Genomic DNA, 20,046 nt, shown 5'->3' with positions numbered 1-20,046 from the left:
AATGAACAATACTTCTACAGCATTTATTAATCTTAGTTCATGTTTATTTCAACATTTACTAATACATTTATAAAATCAAGCATCATAACTGTAAACATTAATGAATGCACAATTAACTAACATGGATAACTTTACTGACCTTAACTAACATATCGAAAAACGATATTGGTCATTGTTTGTTCATGTTAGTTAATGCAAAAATCATGTTAGCATTTACTAATGATTACTAATACAACCGTATTGTAAAGGGTTAACATCTTTCAGCTTTGTTTTGATAAACCTTTCAGTGTGTTATAATGTCTTAGGGGTGTTTTAGTGTTGTTTGTCATCATGAAGATCAGGGTTGTGAAAGGAATGAAAGTCAACTTTTTACGCTCACTTTACCGTTTACAGCATGAATAGGAAGAAATGATGAGAAGACGTGTGATGGATTAAGCTCAGAAGACTTAAATCTGTTTGCATCTCTGCTGTGATTGTAGTGAAACTGAGATTCGAGTAAAAAACATTTTTAGAGAAGTGGATTCCAGTAGTTTCAGTTATGCAAATAGACTTTCTTAATGCTGTGTCTCAAAGATTAGGCGACCTTTATGTCACAAAGGATGTTTGATCCAGCATGTTGATTTAAATTTGTAGAAATGATAACCTGAAGTCGTTTCAAACATTTTATTGATAACAATGCAGTCTCTCGAAAGACTCTTTTGTACAATAAACATTACAAAACGCAGAGGGCCATCAGAGAAATAAAGAGACATGACAGTGGGTGAACTGCTAAACAACATGGTATATTGTTAACAACTGAAAGGAAAAGATCCTGTATGGTTGACTGGGAGAAGTATAAAAATCTGAATTCCTGACTGGATTTCTTAAAATATGTTTTTAGTGTCTGTGTAACTCTTAGATGTAGAAAATTAGTTGTGATTTATTAAATATTTTATTTAAGCCATTGTCTTCACATGACAAAGCTAAGCCGTAGTTGTTATTTCTAAAGAACGAGAATCACTGAGCTGGGGACAGATTATATAAAGAGGAAGTGACATCACAGCGACAGATGCTGAAGCATCCAGAGAGCAGCATTCATAAAACCATCAGATTCTGCATCCACTTTGGATAAAGCGTGATTATTGCCCGGGTACCACAACAGTCTGTAAACACATGCGAGCACAAAAAACAGCAAAGGTTTAGAGAATCCTTGTTCTGGATACATTTACTGACCTTAAATACAGTATAAGACGTCTGCACTTACCTTACTGGTACCTTTAAAGCTTTTAGGGCTTTGTAGTATTCAATACCCTGTTTATTGGGTACACGCCGGTCATCCTCTCCTAACATCAGAAGCACAGGCGTCTTTACCTTAAGAAAAAACACATTCATGTATTAAACACACTGATCTCATAACAGAAGTCAGTTCTCTATAAGGGTGATTCTCACGAAACCATTGAAACACTACGGCACTAAAATGTGTAATATAGTAACATTAAAAAGCATCAGAATTAACACAATACTGTGTTCTACCTTGCACAATGTGTGATTTCAACATAAGAATTTATAATTGTAAATTTTATCTCATTTTCTGCTGAAATTCTCATTACCGCAATGTGTCCGGCTGTGTTTTAACATGCGTTATGTTGTAATTTACTCAAATTAACACAAAAATATTAAGAATAAAAAAAATGGATGTGTTGCTAGACTACTTTAGATGACAGAAAAAATATTTACTGAATATTCATGTATAATAAAAATGAAGAAAAATTAGGAAAATGATGTGTCCATGACTGATGTTCTCATCCTCCACAACACTTTTTGAGAACAGTTTAAGCACACATACAGAATTTTAATAAAGTTTGATTTTGAGTGACCAAGCACATGGACCAGTTACTTCAAGATGGCTACCAGGTAAGATTGTTTTTTTACAGTTAATTTGAAATATTGTCTTGTCAGAATGCTTACACGACATTTTGATTATCATTACCGCAACAGATGCTTATTAAATGTTAATTTAATTAATAGAAGCATAATACTTTGATTTTAAATGCATGTGCAGAATCTCCAAATTATGTTCTTTCAGGTTTGTCATGTCATTTTGAAAATATGTCAGTGTTGATGTTTTCTGACTGTTGCGGTAATGAGATTTTTTAGGACTAATTTTTTAAATTACGTTACAAAAAGTGTTAAATGATAAGTAAAAGTTTTTAAATTAATGTTCCCATTTACTCCAGACTTTGTTTTTCAATGTCTGGTGGGGAAAAAAGTAAATTTAAGCAATTTTTACATTTTCATGCTTGACATTTTTAAAACCAAGTTTTCGTGAGAATCACCCATTAGGTTCATGATAGGAAATAGATAACACAAAAAATAAAGAGTTTCACAACCTATTTCTCAGTGCAATTATTAAAACCAAACTGCAAATTGACTTGTTTTGCTATGACTTCACATATAAACATCATCGGCTCACGGTACAGCTGGACAGTAACACAAAAACTTAATAGCAAAAGATTTATTTGTATATTTCTGATTCATCTAAACACACAATCAACTGAAATCTTTGTTTGTTGATGTAATTACAGTGAGGAAAATAAGTATTTGAACACCCTGCTATTTTGCAAGTTCTCCCATTTTAAAATCATGAAGGGGTCTGAAATTGTCCTAAGACAAGAACGGGTAATGGTTTTAAGACAACTTTCAGGAAAGGTTTTGATACACTTTAAATGTTGACTAGTATATTTTCTTCACTGTATAAGGCATGTCAAGCTTAATGTTAAACAAACCTCTGCATGCTTTTTGTAGACAACCCATTGTGATACAACTTGCTGTTTTCACAGTTTCAAGTTAAAACAGTAACATGTCCTGAAATGTGTGAAGAAGAACGTGTCAGCTTTATTCTGAGTCCAACTTGGTGAGGGATTGTTATGCAAACTATAGGGCAGACGTCTGCACAGTACTCCTGGGCAGCCTCATGAAACTTAAAATGACAAACGATTTCAGTCCAGCGAGTACACACACGCACATGCGCACACACAAAGTGTGTCGTCATACTGTAGTAGGACATTGGGGTGTGCATTTACACCGAAACAACTATAAAAGGAGTTTATTTGACACATTTTAATACGGCATCATCTTGAGGGAGATCTCACCTTGATAACATGTTTGATTGGTGATTTATTTAACATCTGCTCCAGTACAGCAGGACTAAGCTGAATGTCAGTCTTATAGTCATACCCTGCCTCCACCATACACCTGGAAAAAAAACTTCATTAACATCATAATCTCCCAACAACATCCACTCACAGTTAACCTTAAAGTGGAGGAGGATTGAGCATAAAATCGTAAAATATTGAACAAAAACAAAACTGCATATTAGATGTTTGTGTGCATTTTAATGGATTTAATGATAATGTCCGATTACCAGTCAGGAATGTCCGTGCTGCCGATCATAGATGTCAGATTTGTCACTGGATTTCGTGTCACACACGCCTTGTAAAACTCTGGATACTGTCCAATCAGATGACACGCTAGAAAACCACCGTGAGATCCTCCAATCACAGCGATCTTCTGCTCATCAAAATCACCCTGCTTCAAAACGCTCTCAACTGCAAACTGAAGACAGAAATATTCACAGTTCAAACATACAACATAGATTAAACATAAGGAACAATGAATGAATATCTAAGATGAAATCTAAAGCGTTTTCCAAATGAACCCCAGAGTTCTTACCTGCACGTCTTTTACGTCCTGTGTACCGATGTTTCCGGGTAAAGAGTAAATATTGTCCTGACCGAAGCCAAGTGAGCCTCTGTAATTCACTGCAACAGAAACAAACATGAGAGAAATCTAATGGCTATTGTTCAGCTTCAAAATACATTACAATACGTTTGACATTATACAAACAAAACAAAAGTCAATATCAGCTTTAATCTGAAAGGCCACACGAGCCTAAATCCATGATGCTCTTTAAACAACATTCGCACACACACTGGTTTCACACTCATTTGGTTGAGCCATATATGCAAACTCTGTGCTTATGACAGATCCTTACCGAGCAGAACACCAAAGCCCATCTTACACAGAACCGCTGTGGACAACAGCCACTCTGAAACCAGCACTGAATGAGGTCCACCTGAGCGGAAACATCAAACACTGAGCTTTATTCTTAATATGATGGGTTTATTGATATTTACTGTATGGAGACTGTAAAACAGACCATGCGGCATAACGACGAGTGCTAGTTTCCTGCCTGGTGTAATTTCTTTTGGTCTCAGAAGGATACCATCAAAGTCCAAGCCAGCTAATACGCAAAGCAAAAGAAAGAATCAACACATTTTACACTTCATCTTTGACATTTAACACGGCAGTACATAAGCATTGACTGGATCGGATCATACGGTAACTGCTGTTGTTTTCCTCAGGCGGTGGGCTGAAGTTTAAAGTCTGCCAGCTGATATCTGTCTGAGTTTGAGATTCCTCCAGTGTGACCCATGATGTGTTGCTTTCTGAGCCCTTCGGTGGGAGGAAACCCACTCGCTGCAAAGCACAATACACAAATCCAATTAAACAATGGACAACATTCACATTCGACACGCCCAAATGGCACCTTAAACCCATGTGGTCCTCCTCTGAGTCCGTATTTTGGTGATACATCAGCCACCAAAATCAGGGAAAGAACAGACATGCATCAAACATTCCATTGACTGAATGAAATCTCAATGTACGTGAGATAAGAAAAAAGGAATCTTAAAGTCGTAGTGTGTAAGATTTAATTTAGATCACTGTATTTCAGCCTTTCTTACTTCCAAGACTCCTAATAGTCCATAACAATATTTAAAGAACCCTGACTCACAATTTCCAACCAATAAAACAATCTAGAGCTTGACATAACTAGAAAGATGTTAAATTGATATAACCAAACACTAAGAATCATCTTAATTTATAACATTGTTAAAGTTTATTTGGTAACACTTTACTTGCTGACTGACATGACACCTTCATAATCATGACATGACACATGCCATGAACATAAAGGAGATTTTATGCACGTTTATGACAACTGCCATTAAGTGTCATTCATTCAGTTATGTAATTTTTAAAGCAAAGATGACTTTGTTCGAGTTGTCTTTATGACGACAACTTGACATTAACCAATACATCATAACTTGTCATGACAACTTGACATTAACCAAGACAACATAACTGACCACTTTTTACAAGTGATACAAATTGAATTTGTCATTTAAATGCATTAAGTGTTAATACTCTGTCTAATAGTTTTATAACAGCGTCATGAATATTTTTCTTGACCTCAACTACAGTGGTACAAAAATAATTTGTCGTTAAAATGTCATTAAGTGTTAATACTCTGTCAAATAGTTTTATAACAGCATCATGGATATTCTGCAGTTCATGGTGTTTTTTTAAGTTTCCTCCAGGTGTTTAAAAATAAAATCAATCATCCAATAATAATAATAATAATAATAATTATTATTATTATTATTATTATTATATTTGACTGCATTTGGAGACAGTTTCACCTAAAATTTAATGAAAACAATAATGTACAATAATGGGTTAAGCCATGTGGCGTTGGGTCCAAAAATGTATTTACATTAAATTAATTAAATGTTTTGTTAGTTTTTTCTTTTATGTCAGAAAATCCTCTGTATGAGGAAGAACAAGTTCTGTTAATTGTCAGTTTTTTTGTATTGTGCACAAACAATGTTAAATATAATCTTTTGACGTGTCTGTTGCATTTTGTTAAGGTATTTGAATTTATTTGACATAGTATTAACACTTAATGACATTTAAATGACAGTTTAATGTAATGTTAACCCATACAGCTAGGTAGTTTCTTAAGTTTGATAATTATTTTGCTATGTCATATTTATGACAGATTTATGACAAGTTATGATGTATTGGTTAGTTGTCAAAACAAAGACATCTCTAACAATGGTATCTTTGCATTAAAAATAACATAACTGAACAAATGACACAATGACGTGTCATGTCAGTCTTATGAACACCCCTTCAAGTAAGGCACCATGGCTGAGAAATACTGTACAGGTTTAAAGTCTACACATTCTGGCATATTTTTCAGCTCCTTTATTTTAACTTAAACATGTTTATATGAAGATTTCAGAAGGGAAACCCTCTAAGTGCATCTGGCATGTTTTCTTAATGAGCAGTTTTTTATTAGGCTGTTATGTTAAGGTTCAGTAATTTTAATGTAATTGCAATGACAAGATTATGAAATGCCTTATTTAACAAATTTGACTGTCTTTAGCTGCAATACCCTCTAAGTCAGTGGTTCTCAAACTTTTTCAGCGTGCGGCCCCCCTTGTGTACGGTGCATTCCTTTGCGGCCCCCCAAAGAACATTTTTGTAAACGTAACATTTAAATTGTTATAAAACGTAACATTTTAATTAAGCAAAACATATTAAATTATACAAAGTAGTGCTGTTGGTTAGTAGCCTTATATTTTTTAGGTTTAATTACACAGAATTCATGATAAATTAATGTATTTTATAAAATTTAATAAAACCGGGGCCCCCCTGGGACCATCTCGCGGCCCCCAGTTTGAGAACCACTGCTCTAAGTGCATCAGAATTTAAAAGGTTAGGGGGCACTGTGATCCATGTTACTGCCACAATCGTGTTTTTAGGTCTGAGCACATTCGTCTTTGGTGCACTTTGAGGACTTTACTGAAAAACAAAGCTATATTTCGGGATTTAAAGCGAATGCTTTTGATGAACGTGTAATATGTGTCGAAAGCATTTAGTTAGGGATAGTTCACTCAAAAATGAAGTCATCATTTACTCACCCTCATGTTGTTACAAACCTGTATGAATTTCTTTTGTCTCATGAACACAACAGAAGATATTTTGATCAATGATGGTAAGCACACAGCTGATTGTAACCATTGACTTCCATACTAGGAAAACAAATACGATGGAATTCAGTGTGCTTATCATCATTTGTCAAAATATCTTCTGTTGACTTCATTAGAATAATACAATTCATACAGGTTTGAGGATGCGAAAATAATGACAGAATTTTCATTTTTGGGTGAACTATCCCTTCAATATCTTATCTTATCAAATATGTTTGATAATGTTTGAACTCCTACCAAATCTGGAGGACAGTTTGGTGACGAGCAGCTGACCACCATAAGATCTCTGTGAATGTTTAGCAAACTCCAACTGCCTTCCTGTGAACCTACACCAGACAGAGATTTTAGACACGCCTATACCATTACAGCAGGCCATATATTAGAGCAGTGGTTCTCAACTCCAGTCCTCGGCCCCACCCCTCCAGAATGTTTTAGATGTCTCCTGATATGAAACACCTGATTCCACTCATTAGACTCCTTCCAGAATGTTTGAAACGTTTACTTAATTAACACACTAACAAGCTGATGAACTGAATCAGGTGTTTTATATATGGAGACATCTAAAATATTCTGTGAGGGGGGCCCGAGGACTAGAGTTGAGAACCACTGTATTAGACAGTCAACTTAAATAATTGTAAATGCAAATAAATACCACAAATATAACATTAGAAACATATTTAAAAAGTCTAATATAACAAACAAATAACATGAATTAATGAAAGTATTATAGATCTACACACTGGAGGTGACACATGAGACTTCTCCACTTGAGGTGTCAACAACCAACAGATCCTAAAAAATAAACACACAACAAACTTATGAATGATTAAATAAAACACAAAACCATTTTAAGAGAAATGACTGAATTTAACTACTTATGTGTGAATGGATTAATGAATGATTTTCATACAGTCATGTACGATTTAATTATCATTTTATAACATAATAAACTTTTGATACACTGTATTTAAATGCAGTCTTTGCTTATGCACTTTGCACTCTGAAATTCTCTCCAAAATTTTCACAGGTTTAAAATAAACCTCACATTGTGTCAATCACGTTTACAAACAGCTGCCCCCTTGTGGCAGATGATTACAGGGCAGCTTGCGAAACAGGATGGTTCTAATTTCAGAACAAAGGGTGTATGAAAGATTATGCAGTATTCAGCACAAGTTAGATAAACAATAGCTTATTTTATTAATTTATTTAGTAAATAGTGCTAACGTTATGAAGAGACTTTTGCAAATTTGTTATTGATATGCATCAAACTCAAGTGTGCAAGATTTCTGTGCATGATGAATTTGTAGGATGACGAGTACTAAAAAAACACAAAAGAAAATTTCAGTGTGCACGGATCTTTAGTATGAATGTAACATTTATGAATGAAACCTTTTCAGATATTTACTGTTATTTATATGTATAGAAATTGTAGCTAAGACTATTTCTTCATTAAAGTGGAGGTTCAATGGTATTTCAAGCATTCTGACTTATTAACACAGTTATAGAGTTGTTTCCTCATGCTAAATGTAGGCAAAATGTCAAAAAAGCAGTTAGACGTGTTACAGAGTATTTCTGTGCCGAATGCACTTCGTCAGGGTTCGTACAAGTTTCGGAAAGTTTTTTTCGATTACAGGTCAAGCTGACGTTTCAGGGGTTTTCTAAACGTCTCACTTCTTTATATGGGCACTTCCCCTGGAAAACCCCGCCCACCTGTCAATCAGTGGGAGACGCTAGAACTTACAAACATTCACATCACGCGACAGCTTTGTTTAATTTCAAAACTCAACAATGACACGAATGAAGAAATGTGTTTTTGAATGTAAGGAGAAGAAAGTCAGCCTTATGAAAACAATGGATGTAGTTTATTATCCGGGGTAGCAGTGGAGTTTTGCGTGTGTGTTTGATGCGCTGCATTTCATTGAAAAGTCCCAACCGGGTCACGAGTTGCATGCGGTAAGACTTCTGTCTTATGTTGGAAATATGTGCGTGCATATTATATAAATGACACGAACATGTAGGAAATCATAAGTTAAAACAGTGTTGTATAGTGTTGCATGACTCGTACTTGCTCATCCCGCGGTATAACTCCTCCTTCTTCATTTTTTTGTACGTTATCGGGAATAATCTGTAAAGCTAATCTTTCTTTTATAAATCTGATTCAACTTAAGGCTCTTTGGAGATATAAAGAATGTCATACTACTCTATAGGTACTCCAGATTAACATCAGAAATGCAGAAACAGCGTGTGTTACGTGAGCTTTAAGACTTCACTCTGTATAAATTAAACCTTTATATCTAATAGATAGTCAAGTAACAAACTACCGCCTGCCTCAGGTAAATGTCATGTTATATCATGTCAGTAGTTCAGCGTGCTGTGTGTTTTAGGGACAGTTTCTCGGACAAGGCTTATCCTAGTCCAAGACTAAAATGCATGTTTGAGCTGCTTTAATTTAAGATCCTGACTTATTTTAACACATATATCACATTTACCTGGCCAGCAGCCATATCACCCTGTAACCCAAGACAGCCTGCCCACTGAAGCTAAGCAGGGCTGAGACTGGTCAGTTCTTGGATGGGAGACCACCTGGAAAAACCAGGTTGCTGCTGGTAAAGGTGTTAGTGAGACCCTGTGGTCTGTGTGGGTCCTAACACCCCAGTATAGTGATGGGGACACCATACTGTCAAAAAAGCACCGTCCTTTCGGATGAGACGTTAAACCGAGGTCCTGACTCTCTGTGGTCTTTAAAAATCCCAGGATGTCCTTCGAAAAAGAGTAGGGGCATCCTGGCCAAACTTGCCCATTGGCCTACAAATCATCCCTCATACTAATTGGCTATATCACTCGGTCTCCTCTTCACTAATAAGCTGGTGTGTGGTGGCCGTTCTGGCGCAATATGGCTGCCGTCGCATCATCCAGGTGGATGCTGCACATTGATGGCGGTTGAGGAGATTCCCCCATTCATATGTAAAGCGTAAAGTGTTGGGGAAAGTTACTTTTAAAAGTAATCCATTACAATATTTAGTTACTCCCAAAAAAAGTAACTAATTGCGTTACTTAGTTACTTTTCATGGAAAGTAATGCTTAAGTTACCTTTTAGTAACTTTTGCGTTACTTTTTCTTGGCTGGGGCTTGATCTCTTTCAGGCCTTGCAGGTGTTTTTATGACTGAAAAGTTGAAATTGCATGTTCATCCCAAAAATGTCAAATCTCAGTTTCTGACTCAAACTGTTTCCACACAGGCGTGTACGCATAGAGTGCATAATATGACTACGTTTAGTTTAATTCAGTACATCATTTTTTTTTATCAAATTAATTAAACTTTTTTTTTAAATAACTCAGATATTAAGATGTATATTTAAAAAGTAATGCGTTACTTTACTCATTACTTCAGAAAAGTAGTATTATTATGTAATGCGCTTTACCCCCAACACTGTCGGTGACACTGTTTTGTTTCAAGATGCATACCTGTTGTGTTTTCTGAAAGGTATGTTTGTAAAAACTTCTAGTCCTGGATTAACCTAAACCCTGTCCGGGAAACCGCCCCTTAGCTGACAGGTCTGTATGAATCAGTGAATACTACACACAGTATGTTAAGTCTGTCATCTTCTGTATCTGCCCAGCTGTTATAAGAGTGTTGGATTACCTTGCGACTCCTCTGAGCACAGGATATGAGGACACGCTGACTGTCAGCTGACCAGCAGCACGGAGACAACATCGAGCTGTAGATTCCTGTGAAACCATCTGACACAAACACAACATAAAGATACATTAAACCCCTACTATGACATTTACCATGACAAACATATCACAGTCTGCAGTCAGTGTGCACCTCACACATCAAGTCAATCTCACAGGTGTATTTATATCTTACATTTTTAAAAACTGTGGTAAAATAAGACCTGTGCAGAAATAGCTGGCCTTTGGAAATGTTCAGACTGATATATCCCAAAGATACATGCAATAATATGAGATGGTATAAAAACCTGCACATACCCTCTCTTGCTCTCCGCACAACATCAACCACAACACTCGTCTTCTTGGTGTACCAGTCATACTGTAACCAAAACACAACACAGTCACAACACATCTCTGACTCTGATCAACACACTTATATAGACACACATACGCACCACACAAAGGCGGCTGCACTGTTGGTGCGGACCGAAGACGTCACACTCCAGATAGGCAATACGGCAAAAGTCAGGACTGAGTCGAGGTGAAGACACTGCTCTGGAGTCAGATGATAACTGTTCTGAGAGGACATTATACACGTGTTATAAACACTCATCATCACATCTTCTCTACAGATAGATAAAAAACATAAAGCACAGCTTACCACATTTACCACTCGCCAAATCCACATAAAACAGAGATGACCTGCAGAAAGCATACAAACATTGAGCAATACGCCACACTTTCAAACCATTTACAGGGTTACTTTACAAAAAACACTTACTTTCTGTTGGGGCAATACTTCAGTCCCAGTCTGAATGGTTCCTGCCACCAACCCACAAACACCAGACCAGTGTCACTGGGTGCCCAGAACGCCTACGGACAAATGATTTAAGATTGATATCATTTACCATGCAGAAAACATTTGAACACACTTACTCGTGTCACAAAAACACACATAATACACACACGCACCTGTCCTGGTGAGATGTTGTTGGGTATTCCTTCAAGCACCGTGATGTTGTTGCTCTCAATGTCCAGCACACAGAGCACAGGGCTGCTCTTATTCACCAGTGCTTCACCCCAATCCTCATAAAACTCAAACTGTTGTCCCTGCCACAGACACAAACACATGCTTGTCAATACCAAACACAATCCTCCCTTAGAACTACTGTACTGTGCAAATGTTTTATGCCAGTGGTTCTCAAACTGGGGTCCGGGGCCCCCAGGGGGGCCGCGAGATGGTGCCAGGGGGGCCCCAGTTTTATGACATTTTATGAAATACATTAATTTATCATGAATTCTGTGAAATTAAACCCTAAAAAATAAATAAGGCAGCACTACTTTGTATAATTTAATGTTTTGTTTAATTAAAATGTTTTTAAAAAAGTTTTAGAACTGTTTTTGTCATAAATTTTCTTTGGGGGGGGCACGAAGGAATGCACCGTACACAAAGGGGGCAGCACGCTGAAAAAGTTTGAGAACCACTGTTTTATGCCACCATTACATTTGTTGTTTTTGCAATAGTATAGTGATCATATATAATTATTTCTCAGGTTCTTTATTAAATACAACCGAAAAATACAGGACATGTGTATGTAGCATTAACGTATATGTATGTATTAACAGTATAACATCAGTATAAGCTGAAGTGTCAAATATTAAGGGAAAACTCCTCTTCCCCTTGAGCAATAGCAGGCAACTGCAAGATCTCTTAAACCTAAATGAAATCCTAATCGTCTCGATATTTCCTGTATTTTCTGTTTGTATCTTAATAAAAAAATAAATAAGAAAAAACAAAGCTGGTGGTGGTCTTTTGCACAGTACTGTAATAGTGAATACAGGTGACAGGTATGTCATTAAATTATTACCTTTAGCACTTCCTCTTTTGTTTTGACGTTCTCCTCTTCATCAGTCTCAGGTCCCTGCTGTTAAAGGTCAGATGAAGTCAGTACGGTGACTTATGTCATATTATATTATATGAGGTTTATTGATGTTTGTGTGGCTGTAGGTGTATGAAACCTGGAAATAAGATTCGGTCTTGGCTCGTTTCTTCTCAGCAACATACAGCAGATGAGTCTCTGAATGAGACCAGACCAGACAGCCGAACTGATCTGAGAACCACAGCACATGTTAGACCAAATCTGATCCTGGAGATTTCATAAATAGCCTACCAGATTCTGAATAATGAGCTGTCTGTTAGTGTACATTTTATTGTAGTTGTGTTTTGTGAATATTATTTTTATATTACTCACTTTAGGCCTAATATAAAACTACGACACACTAGAAACTTTAGCATTCAGCATTAAATATTGCATTTGAGTTAAGAGTTTGGTTCAGATTGACTCATTTAATGCAATGCAATAAAAGTCCAATAGACGTCGCCAGTATGCAGTCTCTAAAGACCATAACCTGCTTACCTCTGTTTTTAAAGGCATAGTTCACCCTGTTAGGGCTGTCACGAATATGAAATTTGGCTGGCGATTAAAGATGTAATAAATTGTGACAATTAATTGCCTGTTTAGGGTTTTGGCGATTATGACGATTGTCTGTTTTATTGCTTTGACATTTAATTCTCATAAATTTTTTTTTTGTTCCTGAAATAATTTTCACACATTGTTGTGATTATTTAAATTAAATATTTTGCAAGGCTTTACCTGGCAGTAAATATTAATATACAAAACACATATTTAAAAGTAATTATTTAATAAATATTTCTTTTTAAAAAACTGAAAAATTTTAATAGGAAAAAAGACACAATAAAGTGTCTGAAAAATAACTGAAAATAAAAATGTAATCAAAATAAACGGACTATTCCAGAGGTCATATTAGTACTGGACCACATGTCTGTAGTGGCCGCAAAAAATCTATTCCTTACAGATCCTTAAGAATAGCATCCTTAACTTTCCTAAATTTGAAATTGCCGTTTTGGAAATGTATGTTTTACCTGGCAGTTAATACTGCTTATCAAAGTCTTGCAGCATCTCTTTAAATGCTGTTTTTTCCATACTATTGAATAGCTATAGAGACAGAGCGCAGTTATGCAAATTTGAAAACCATGCCCACCGGGGGGAACGCAATCCAACCGTCTCCATTGACTTTGTATTGCGAGAAGCCGCCTCCTTGTCATTTCTGGCTTATAACAAAAAACTGAATAATGCCTAAAAGCTGCTGTTTGACAATATGTACAGCTAACAAGCCAAAGAACCCAGAAATAAGTTTTTATAAGCTTTCGAGCCGTAAAACCCAGCCTTTAAGGAGAATAAAGTGGATCGCCAACTACGTTTCCCCCTATTGGACGCAGTTCTACTAATAGGAGTACTATGAAAAGTTGCCTCTATCCATTTTTTTTGTCTTTAAACGCTCGTTTTTTGGGGTCGACAGCTTAAAAAAACTTATTTACAGATTAAACTTAAAAACAGAATACCACCTAAAAGCTGCTGTGTGACAAGGTGTACATCTAACAAGCCAAAAAAAAAAAAAAATAAGTTTTTATAAGCTGTCGACTTCAAAAAACGAGCGTTTAGACACAGAAATGGAAACAGGCAACTTTTCATAGTACTCCTATTAGTAAAACTGCGTCCAATAGAGGGAAACGTAGTCGTCGATCCACTTTATTCTCCTTAAAAGCTGGGTTTTACGGCTCGACAGCTTATAAAAACTTATTTCTGGGTTCTTTGGCTGGTCAATGCAAAGTCAATGAAGACGGTTGGATTGCTTTCCCCCCCGATGGGCGTGGTTTTCAGGTTATGCCGCGCTGCGCTCTGTCTCTATGCAATGAATCACGTTACATTGTCAGTAAAGGAGCGCCATCTGATACTGTCTAGTTTATACAGGCGCTGGAGCTCCCCCTTCTGTTTTTTAGAGAGATGTGCAATCATCGCGATGAGGTCAAACAATTGCGATGAGATAATTATTTAATCATTGTGACAGCCCTACACCCTGTCATCATTTACTTACCAATATGAGTAAGTATATTCTTTATTATAAATATTATTTTTTCTGTTGAACGCAACAGAAGATATTTTGATAAATGATGGTAAGCACACAGTTGACGATACCCATTGATGTACATAGTATTTGTTTATCCTTACCATCAACTATGTGGTTACCAGAATGTCTTTTATTTGTGAAGAACATAATAAAGAAACTCATACAGGTTTAAAACAACATGAGGGTTAGTAAATCATTACAGGATTTTTATTTTTGGGTGAACTATCCTGTGTGTATATTGAATAGATGATCTTTCTGCACTGCTTTGGTTCTGATCAGGTGTAGATCAAGTTTACTAAAAAAGGTTTATTTAAAGTGTTGATGTATTTTTGTAGACCAGTGTTTCCCAACCCTGGTCCTCGGGCACCCCCTCCCAGAAAGTTTTAGATGTCTCCTTATTTAAAACGCCTGATTCGACTCATGAGCCGCCTCCTAAAATGGTAAGCATGTCTCCCTAACAAGCTGATGATTTAAATCAGGTGTGTTAAATAAGGAGACATCTAAAACTTTCTGGGAGGGGGTGCCCGAGGACCAGGGTTGGGAAACACTGTTGTAGACAAACCTGGAGGCAAATTAGTACTCTTCTGTTTAATCTTCCCAAAGTCAATAGGTTTTTTTTTGCATGAGATTTTGATTAAACTCCTTAGGATCTTGGGTTGGTTAACATACGCACAAGACATTTTCACGTTCCAAAAACAGGTTCATCCACAGAGCATTACATGTTTTCAAATTGTGGAGAGACCGTGTTGTAGTTCGCTTGTAGCCTAAGGTTAGCTTTTCATTTTTAGTAAACACATTTATACTTGAAAAATCATAAAAGTTGTGTGTATCTGTGAAGATTATTTTGTTGTACAAAAAATGTTAGTGTCATAAAGTGTCTTTTGTTGTTTTGAAATAAGTTTGCTTTTTGTTGACTTCTAGGTTGGCTTACAAAAATACGTCATCCCTTTGGCACTCTCTGTAAAAAACATTTCTAGGTGGAAACGAAATACAAGATTTTTGTATGAACTTGAATGATGTACTGTAAAGCCCTAATAAACTCTTCTGAAATAAATGTTGTCCTGCTGTGTCATGTTTTTGTTGCATTACTCATTCAGATCCGCAGCTGATTCATACTAACTGAATGTTTTCTTACCATCTTCATACACTTTGCCATGTTTCTCAAGAGCCATCAGATTTATACACTTCAGTTTACTGTTTTTATGCCAGATCTGAGAGAAAGAGAGAGAGAGAGCGAGACCACATGTTAACTCATTTCACTTTTCTCCTCCCTACTGATTACTTTTTATAGTAAAAAGTACAAAATTTTTATAATTAGTTTAATGATAGCTGAGTTGTCTGTGAACTTCATAGGAACACGTTAGTAAGCATCCTGTTGCAAGGGTCCATCATCAGTGCCGTAAACCATGCGTTTAGTTTTCAGGTGATATTTTAGACTTGATGTGCTTCAGTCGTGTGTAAATTCCTCCATTCACTGACTGAAATGACTTTTTGCCATTGACAATCTCCATCATTTGATCAATGACGGTTATATATGAGTAATGCTGGCGAAATATGTCAGAATGAGCATATTTTCAAAAATAAGTTATTTAAATGTTGACTTTCTTTACTAAAAACCTTCAGAGCTATGTATGATTTGTTAAAATCTGATTTAAAAAAATGACAGAGCTACATCTGTTTGAAGTTGAAAGAGTCAGCAAAGTCAATTTTGAGAAAAATCAAGTTAAAGATTTTTTAAAGTAAAAAAAAAAAAAATCACTGCATCCATACCTTAAAATCACTGTAAAACTAATAGATTTGGCACACACAGTAGCAAAAACGATACTTTAGGAAAAATATATGTTCAGGGTTCCCACAGCTTAGTTATTTCAAATTTAAGAACCTTTCAAAGACTTTCCAGGTGCAATACCCTCAAATTCAAGGACTAAATGTGGGGAAACATTTCAAGTGAGAGCAAGGTTACATCATGTTACCTTTTAAGATACATTGTTACAGTTCCCTTTCGAGGGAACTCGCACTGCGTCACTGCAGTGACACTTTGGGAACGCTACCAGTGGTAAGTGCGTCTGAATGTGTATATCAAATTCAACCAATGGTGAGGCTTAACGTCAAAGACGCGGGAGCCAGGAAGTATATTGCTATCTGAAATATTGCCAAAGACGCCGTTACAGGGACGCAGGAAGTATGGCAAGGGAGACGCAGCGCCTCGTACACTGTGCGCATTCAGACTCATTTTACCAGCACGGGTCACATATATGTTGCCTCATTGTGTACTTTTATAAGTAACTAAAGTAAACTATAGTAAACACAAACTGACCTCCAGGAACTGCTTGTCTTCTCCTTTGATGGAGCTCTCTCTCAACACAGCCTTCATCTCACCGGATGGAGAATCCTTACTGAGTAACCTGCACACATTCAACATCACACATAACCTGAGTGTCAAACAGAGACCAGGAGCTCTGAACAACTGATTATTTACATGATTCAATCCAGCAGCACATCGGGATTAAAGCCCATTATTGGAAGCCTTAGCAAACAAATAATGACTTTGCTGATAGTCTACTTTAGACATTTTACTGAACTAACTATGTGTAACTTTGCAACTTTACTTGTCAGCTGTCAGTCATTGCAGTGATGATACCTCAAAAGATATTTAACTGTTCAACCTGTTCCCTTAAAGGTCCCGTTTTTCCTGTGTTTTCGAAGCTTTGATTGTGTTTATGGTTTATTTTATTAAGCAAAACTTGGATATATGAAGGTGTTTACACATCTTCTGCGTTTGGTCCCTGATATGAAGACTGGTGGATACATTAGGAGTATTTGCAGCTAAATGTCTTTAGTGATGTGAGGTGAACATACTCTCCCATGATTTCAGTGCAGTTTCCAGAAGCACCGGAGAAAACAACCGAATGTTCATCGTGGAAAACAATGTACTGACGACAAAACTTCACATTCTCATTCCTCTCCAAATCCCGCTGAGTCCACTCTAAAATACACAATAATGTCACATTAATGTCAGACATCATTCACAACACTGTAAGAGTTTAGGTTTTATATAATGTATAGCAATGAGTTCTCTCTCTAAAACATGTTTATTTGCACACTTTTACTTTAATTATTTTCTATTTGATTATTTTTGAAAGATAATATATTTTACATAAGTAAAAAGTTGATTCTTTGTTTAGGAATACTGGGACACTATTATCATTATTTTGAACAAAACAAAATAATTTGAAATTCATTTCAGGTTTAAATTTGATGTGTCCATTACAAAGCACAGATCAAAAGTCATGTTTAAGTGTTTACGGTGTAATACATTCAGATTATCATTTATCATGTTTACTTTCATTGTTATAACAGTAAACATGACTGACAGCAGTGTTAATATACCGGTATAACTGGTTTCAAAAGAATAATATCTAGTTAGCACCTGTATATATGTTACAGTACTGTCCACCATATCTTGATGTGACCACTGGACCAACATCAGCACGGCACACTGAAGGGAAGCGACACTGATCCCTGTACAGCTGAGCGATCTCTCCTGACTCCCGAAGCACCTAAAACACAACACAGAGTTACAGTATAACTCACAACAATTATACAAACAAACACACAACTGATACACACACAAACACACAAACACACACACACACACACACACACACACACACACACACTCACACACACTCACACACACACACACACACACACACACACACACACACACACACACACACACACACACACACACACACACACACACACACACACACACACACACAAAAAAAAACACACACACACACACAAACACACCCACACTCACACACACTCACACTCTCTCACACACTCACACACACTTGTCTCTATCTGCATGTGACACCCGGAAGTTGTCAGAATAACACTGAACGGACTCTTAAGAATGAGCTGTTTGATTCTGCAGCAGAGAAACAGTTAAACGTGTAACGTTAGACTAAAGATGTTGATTTGAATTATATGTGAGTGAGTTTCACTTTACCTTTGAGCTCATGACTGCGGAGTAAGAAATTAGTCGGTGAAGAGTAATCCTGACACCAAACATGAGATTTAAGGAGGAGGAGCATAATAAAGACTACACATAATAACAGGACACCGCACTTCTGTCACTATAAAATGAGGAAAGTGCAACACTCGTTCGCTCTAACGATGGAAGTCCCGCCTCCCAGTAAAATGAGCCAATCATCGACTATTAAAGACTGACGACTTTTGGGGAGGAGCAGTGCCAAAGAGAGGCCTTTGGTTCAGATTGTTATGAACTCTTGCGCATGCGCTGTAACTTGAGCAATATGAAAATAGTGTTTTAGCGCAATTAAAACATTTTTATTATAAAGTTGATGTCAGGTTTCAGTTTTACTTGAAACTATGTTGTTTTATTGTGCCAATCACATGATAATTTAACGATACTGGGCTTCACCCATTGAAGTTGATAGGACTCGGTCTTGTATGACGGAAATAGCTGCCCGAAAACATGGTAAATATGGTCGCTCAGTGCAGAGACTTTCCCATATATGTGTTTTATGTATATATTAATGTTATTAGATTAACATTCAGCAATGCCTATGCAATACAATATACAAATATCTGACAACCATGGTCTTATCATGTCTAAATAAATATGTAAAAGAAAGGTTATGAAAAATATAAAATGTTAAACAAATAAACACCAATGTATAATACATGAGTTTATCCTCCTTGGCCATCAGATGGTGCCAGAGGCCAAACTTTATAATGATTGTTTCTCCTGTTTTGCCCACTGATTGATTCCTAACAAAGAACTGAGCTGCGTTCCCCCACTCCTTTATACTTCCTGCCTGAGCAGTGGATATCTACCAAAAAGCAACGACAGATTATAATAAATACTGTAATATACTTTACTTACAAAATGTAAACACATATTATGTTTCTAACAAATATATTCAAAACTTAGTTATATCTGTATCATACTTGTATATTTATTTGATTGTTGCAGCTATTAACATACTTGAAGCTCCACTGTAAACGTCATGCAAACTAAAAATACATTTATTTTACTCTCATGAGCCCACAGATGGGCCCAAAATGTAATTATTAACTGATAATAGCCTATTCTAAAACTAAAGTAATCGTGACAAACTATATATTGTTGGAAAGCTCTAAGAGTGTAGTTTTCATATTTCATAACCATTTTAAAAAGGAATGACAAAATTAGAGAAATTTAGTAAAATGTCACAGGTGGGGTTGTTATTATAAACTTGTAACATTAATATCCTATTCTAAACCTAAAACAATCTTGACCAATATATAACATTTTAAAAGTGCTGTAATAATAATGCAGTGACCGTAATTTATTATTTTGTAAAATATACACATTTTGTAACAAGTGTATGCAGCAAAGCAATGACACCTAGTGGCCTTTGTTGGTAAAACCTCTAAAAGTGTGACAAAAACCTATTTATTTTTGTGATTTTAACTTAATATTTGGATAA

General features: G+C 36.2%; 2 protein-coding genes across 2 annotated transcripts in view; both read right to left on the bottom strand.

Moving 5' to 3' along the window:
• The window catches only part of pex10 (peroxisomal biogenesis factor 10), a 184,544-nt gene that overhangs the window by 35,394 nt on the left and 129,104 nt on the right, over positions 1-20,046 (bottom strand). The gene's annotated exons all lie outside the window — the stretch shown is intronic.
• LOC129414948 (acylamino-acid-releasing enzyme) lies at positions 650-18,719 on the bottom strand. Its single transcript, XM_055169066.2, has 23 exons — positions 18,561-18,719; positions 17,973-18,102; positions 17,402-17,528; positions 16,860-16,947; positions 15,678-15,753; positions 12,572-12,663; positions 12,421-12,477; positions 11,525-11,662; positions 11,334-11,425; positions 11,214-11,254; positions 11,008-11,129; positions 10,871-10,931; positions 10,521-10,618; positions 7,619-7,670; positions 7,116-7,204; positions 4,380-4,518; positions 4,199-4,282; positions 4,034-4,114; positions 3,712-3,800; positions 3,404-3,594; positions 3,132-3,234; positions 1,244-1,350; positions 650-1,142 (listed from the first exon to the last, which is right to left on the bottom strand). The coding sequence occupies exons 1-23, from the start codon at positions 18,621-18,623 to the stop codon at positions 1,037-1,039; spliced, it is 2,226 nt and encodes a 741-aa protein (XP_055025041.2). The 5' UTR covers positions 18,624-18,719; the 3' UTR covers positions 650-1,036.

The sequence above is a fragment of the Misgurnus anguillicaudatus genome, chromosome 5 (genome assembly GCF_027580225.2).
Source record: "Misgurnus anguillicaudatus chromosome 5, ASM2758022v2, whole genome shotgun sequence".
Classification (NCBI taxonomy): Eukaryota; Metazoa; Chordata; class Actinopteri; order Cypriniformes; family Cobitidae; genus Misgurnus; species Misgurnus anguillicaudatus.
This window is presented reverse-complemented; position numbering and strand designations above follow the sequence as displayed.

Coding starts and splice junctions, on each gene's coding strand:
- LOC129414948 (XM_055169066.2), bottom strand. CDS start 18,623: ATGTTTGGTGTCAGGATTACTCTTCACCGACTAATTTCTTACTCCGCA. Junction 4,283..4,379: donor GGAAAACAACAGCAGTTACC/GTATGATCCGAT, acceptor TTTGCGTATTAG/CTGGCTTGGACTTTGATGGT. Junction 4,115..4,198: donor ACTCGTCGTTATGCCGCATG/GTCTGTTTTACA, acceptor GTTTCCGCTCAG/GTGGACCTCATTCAGTGCTG.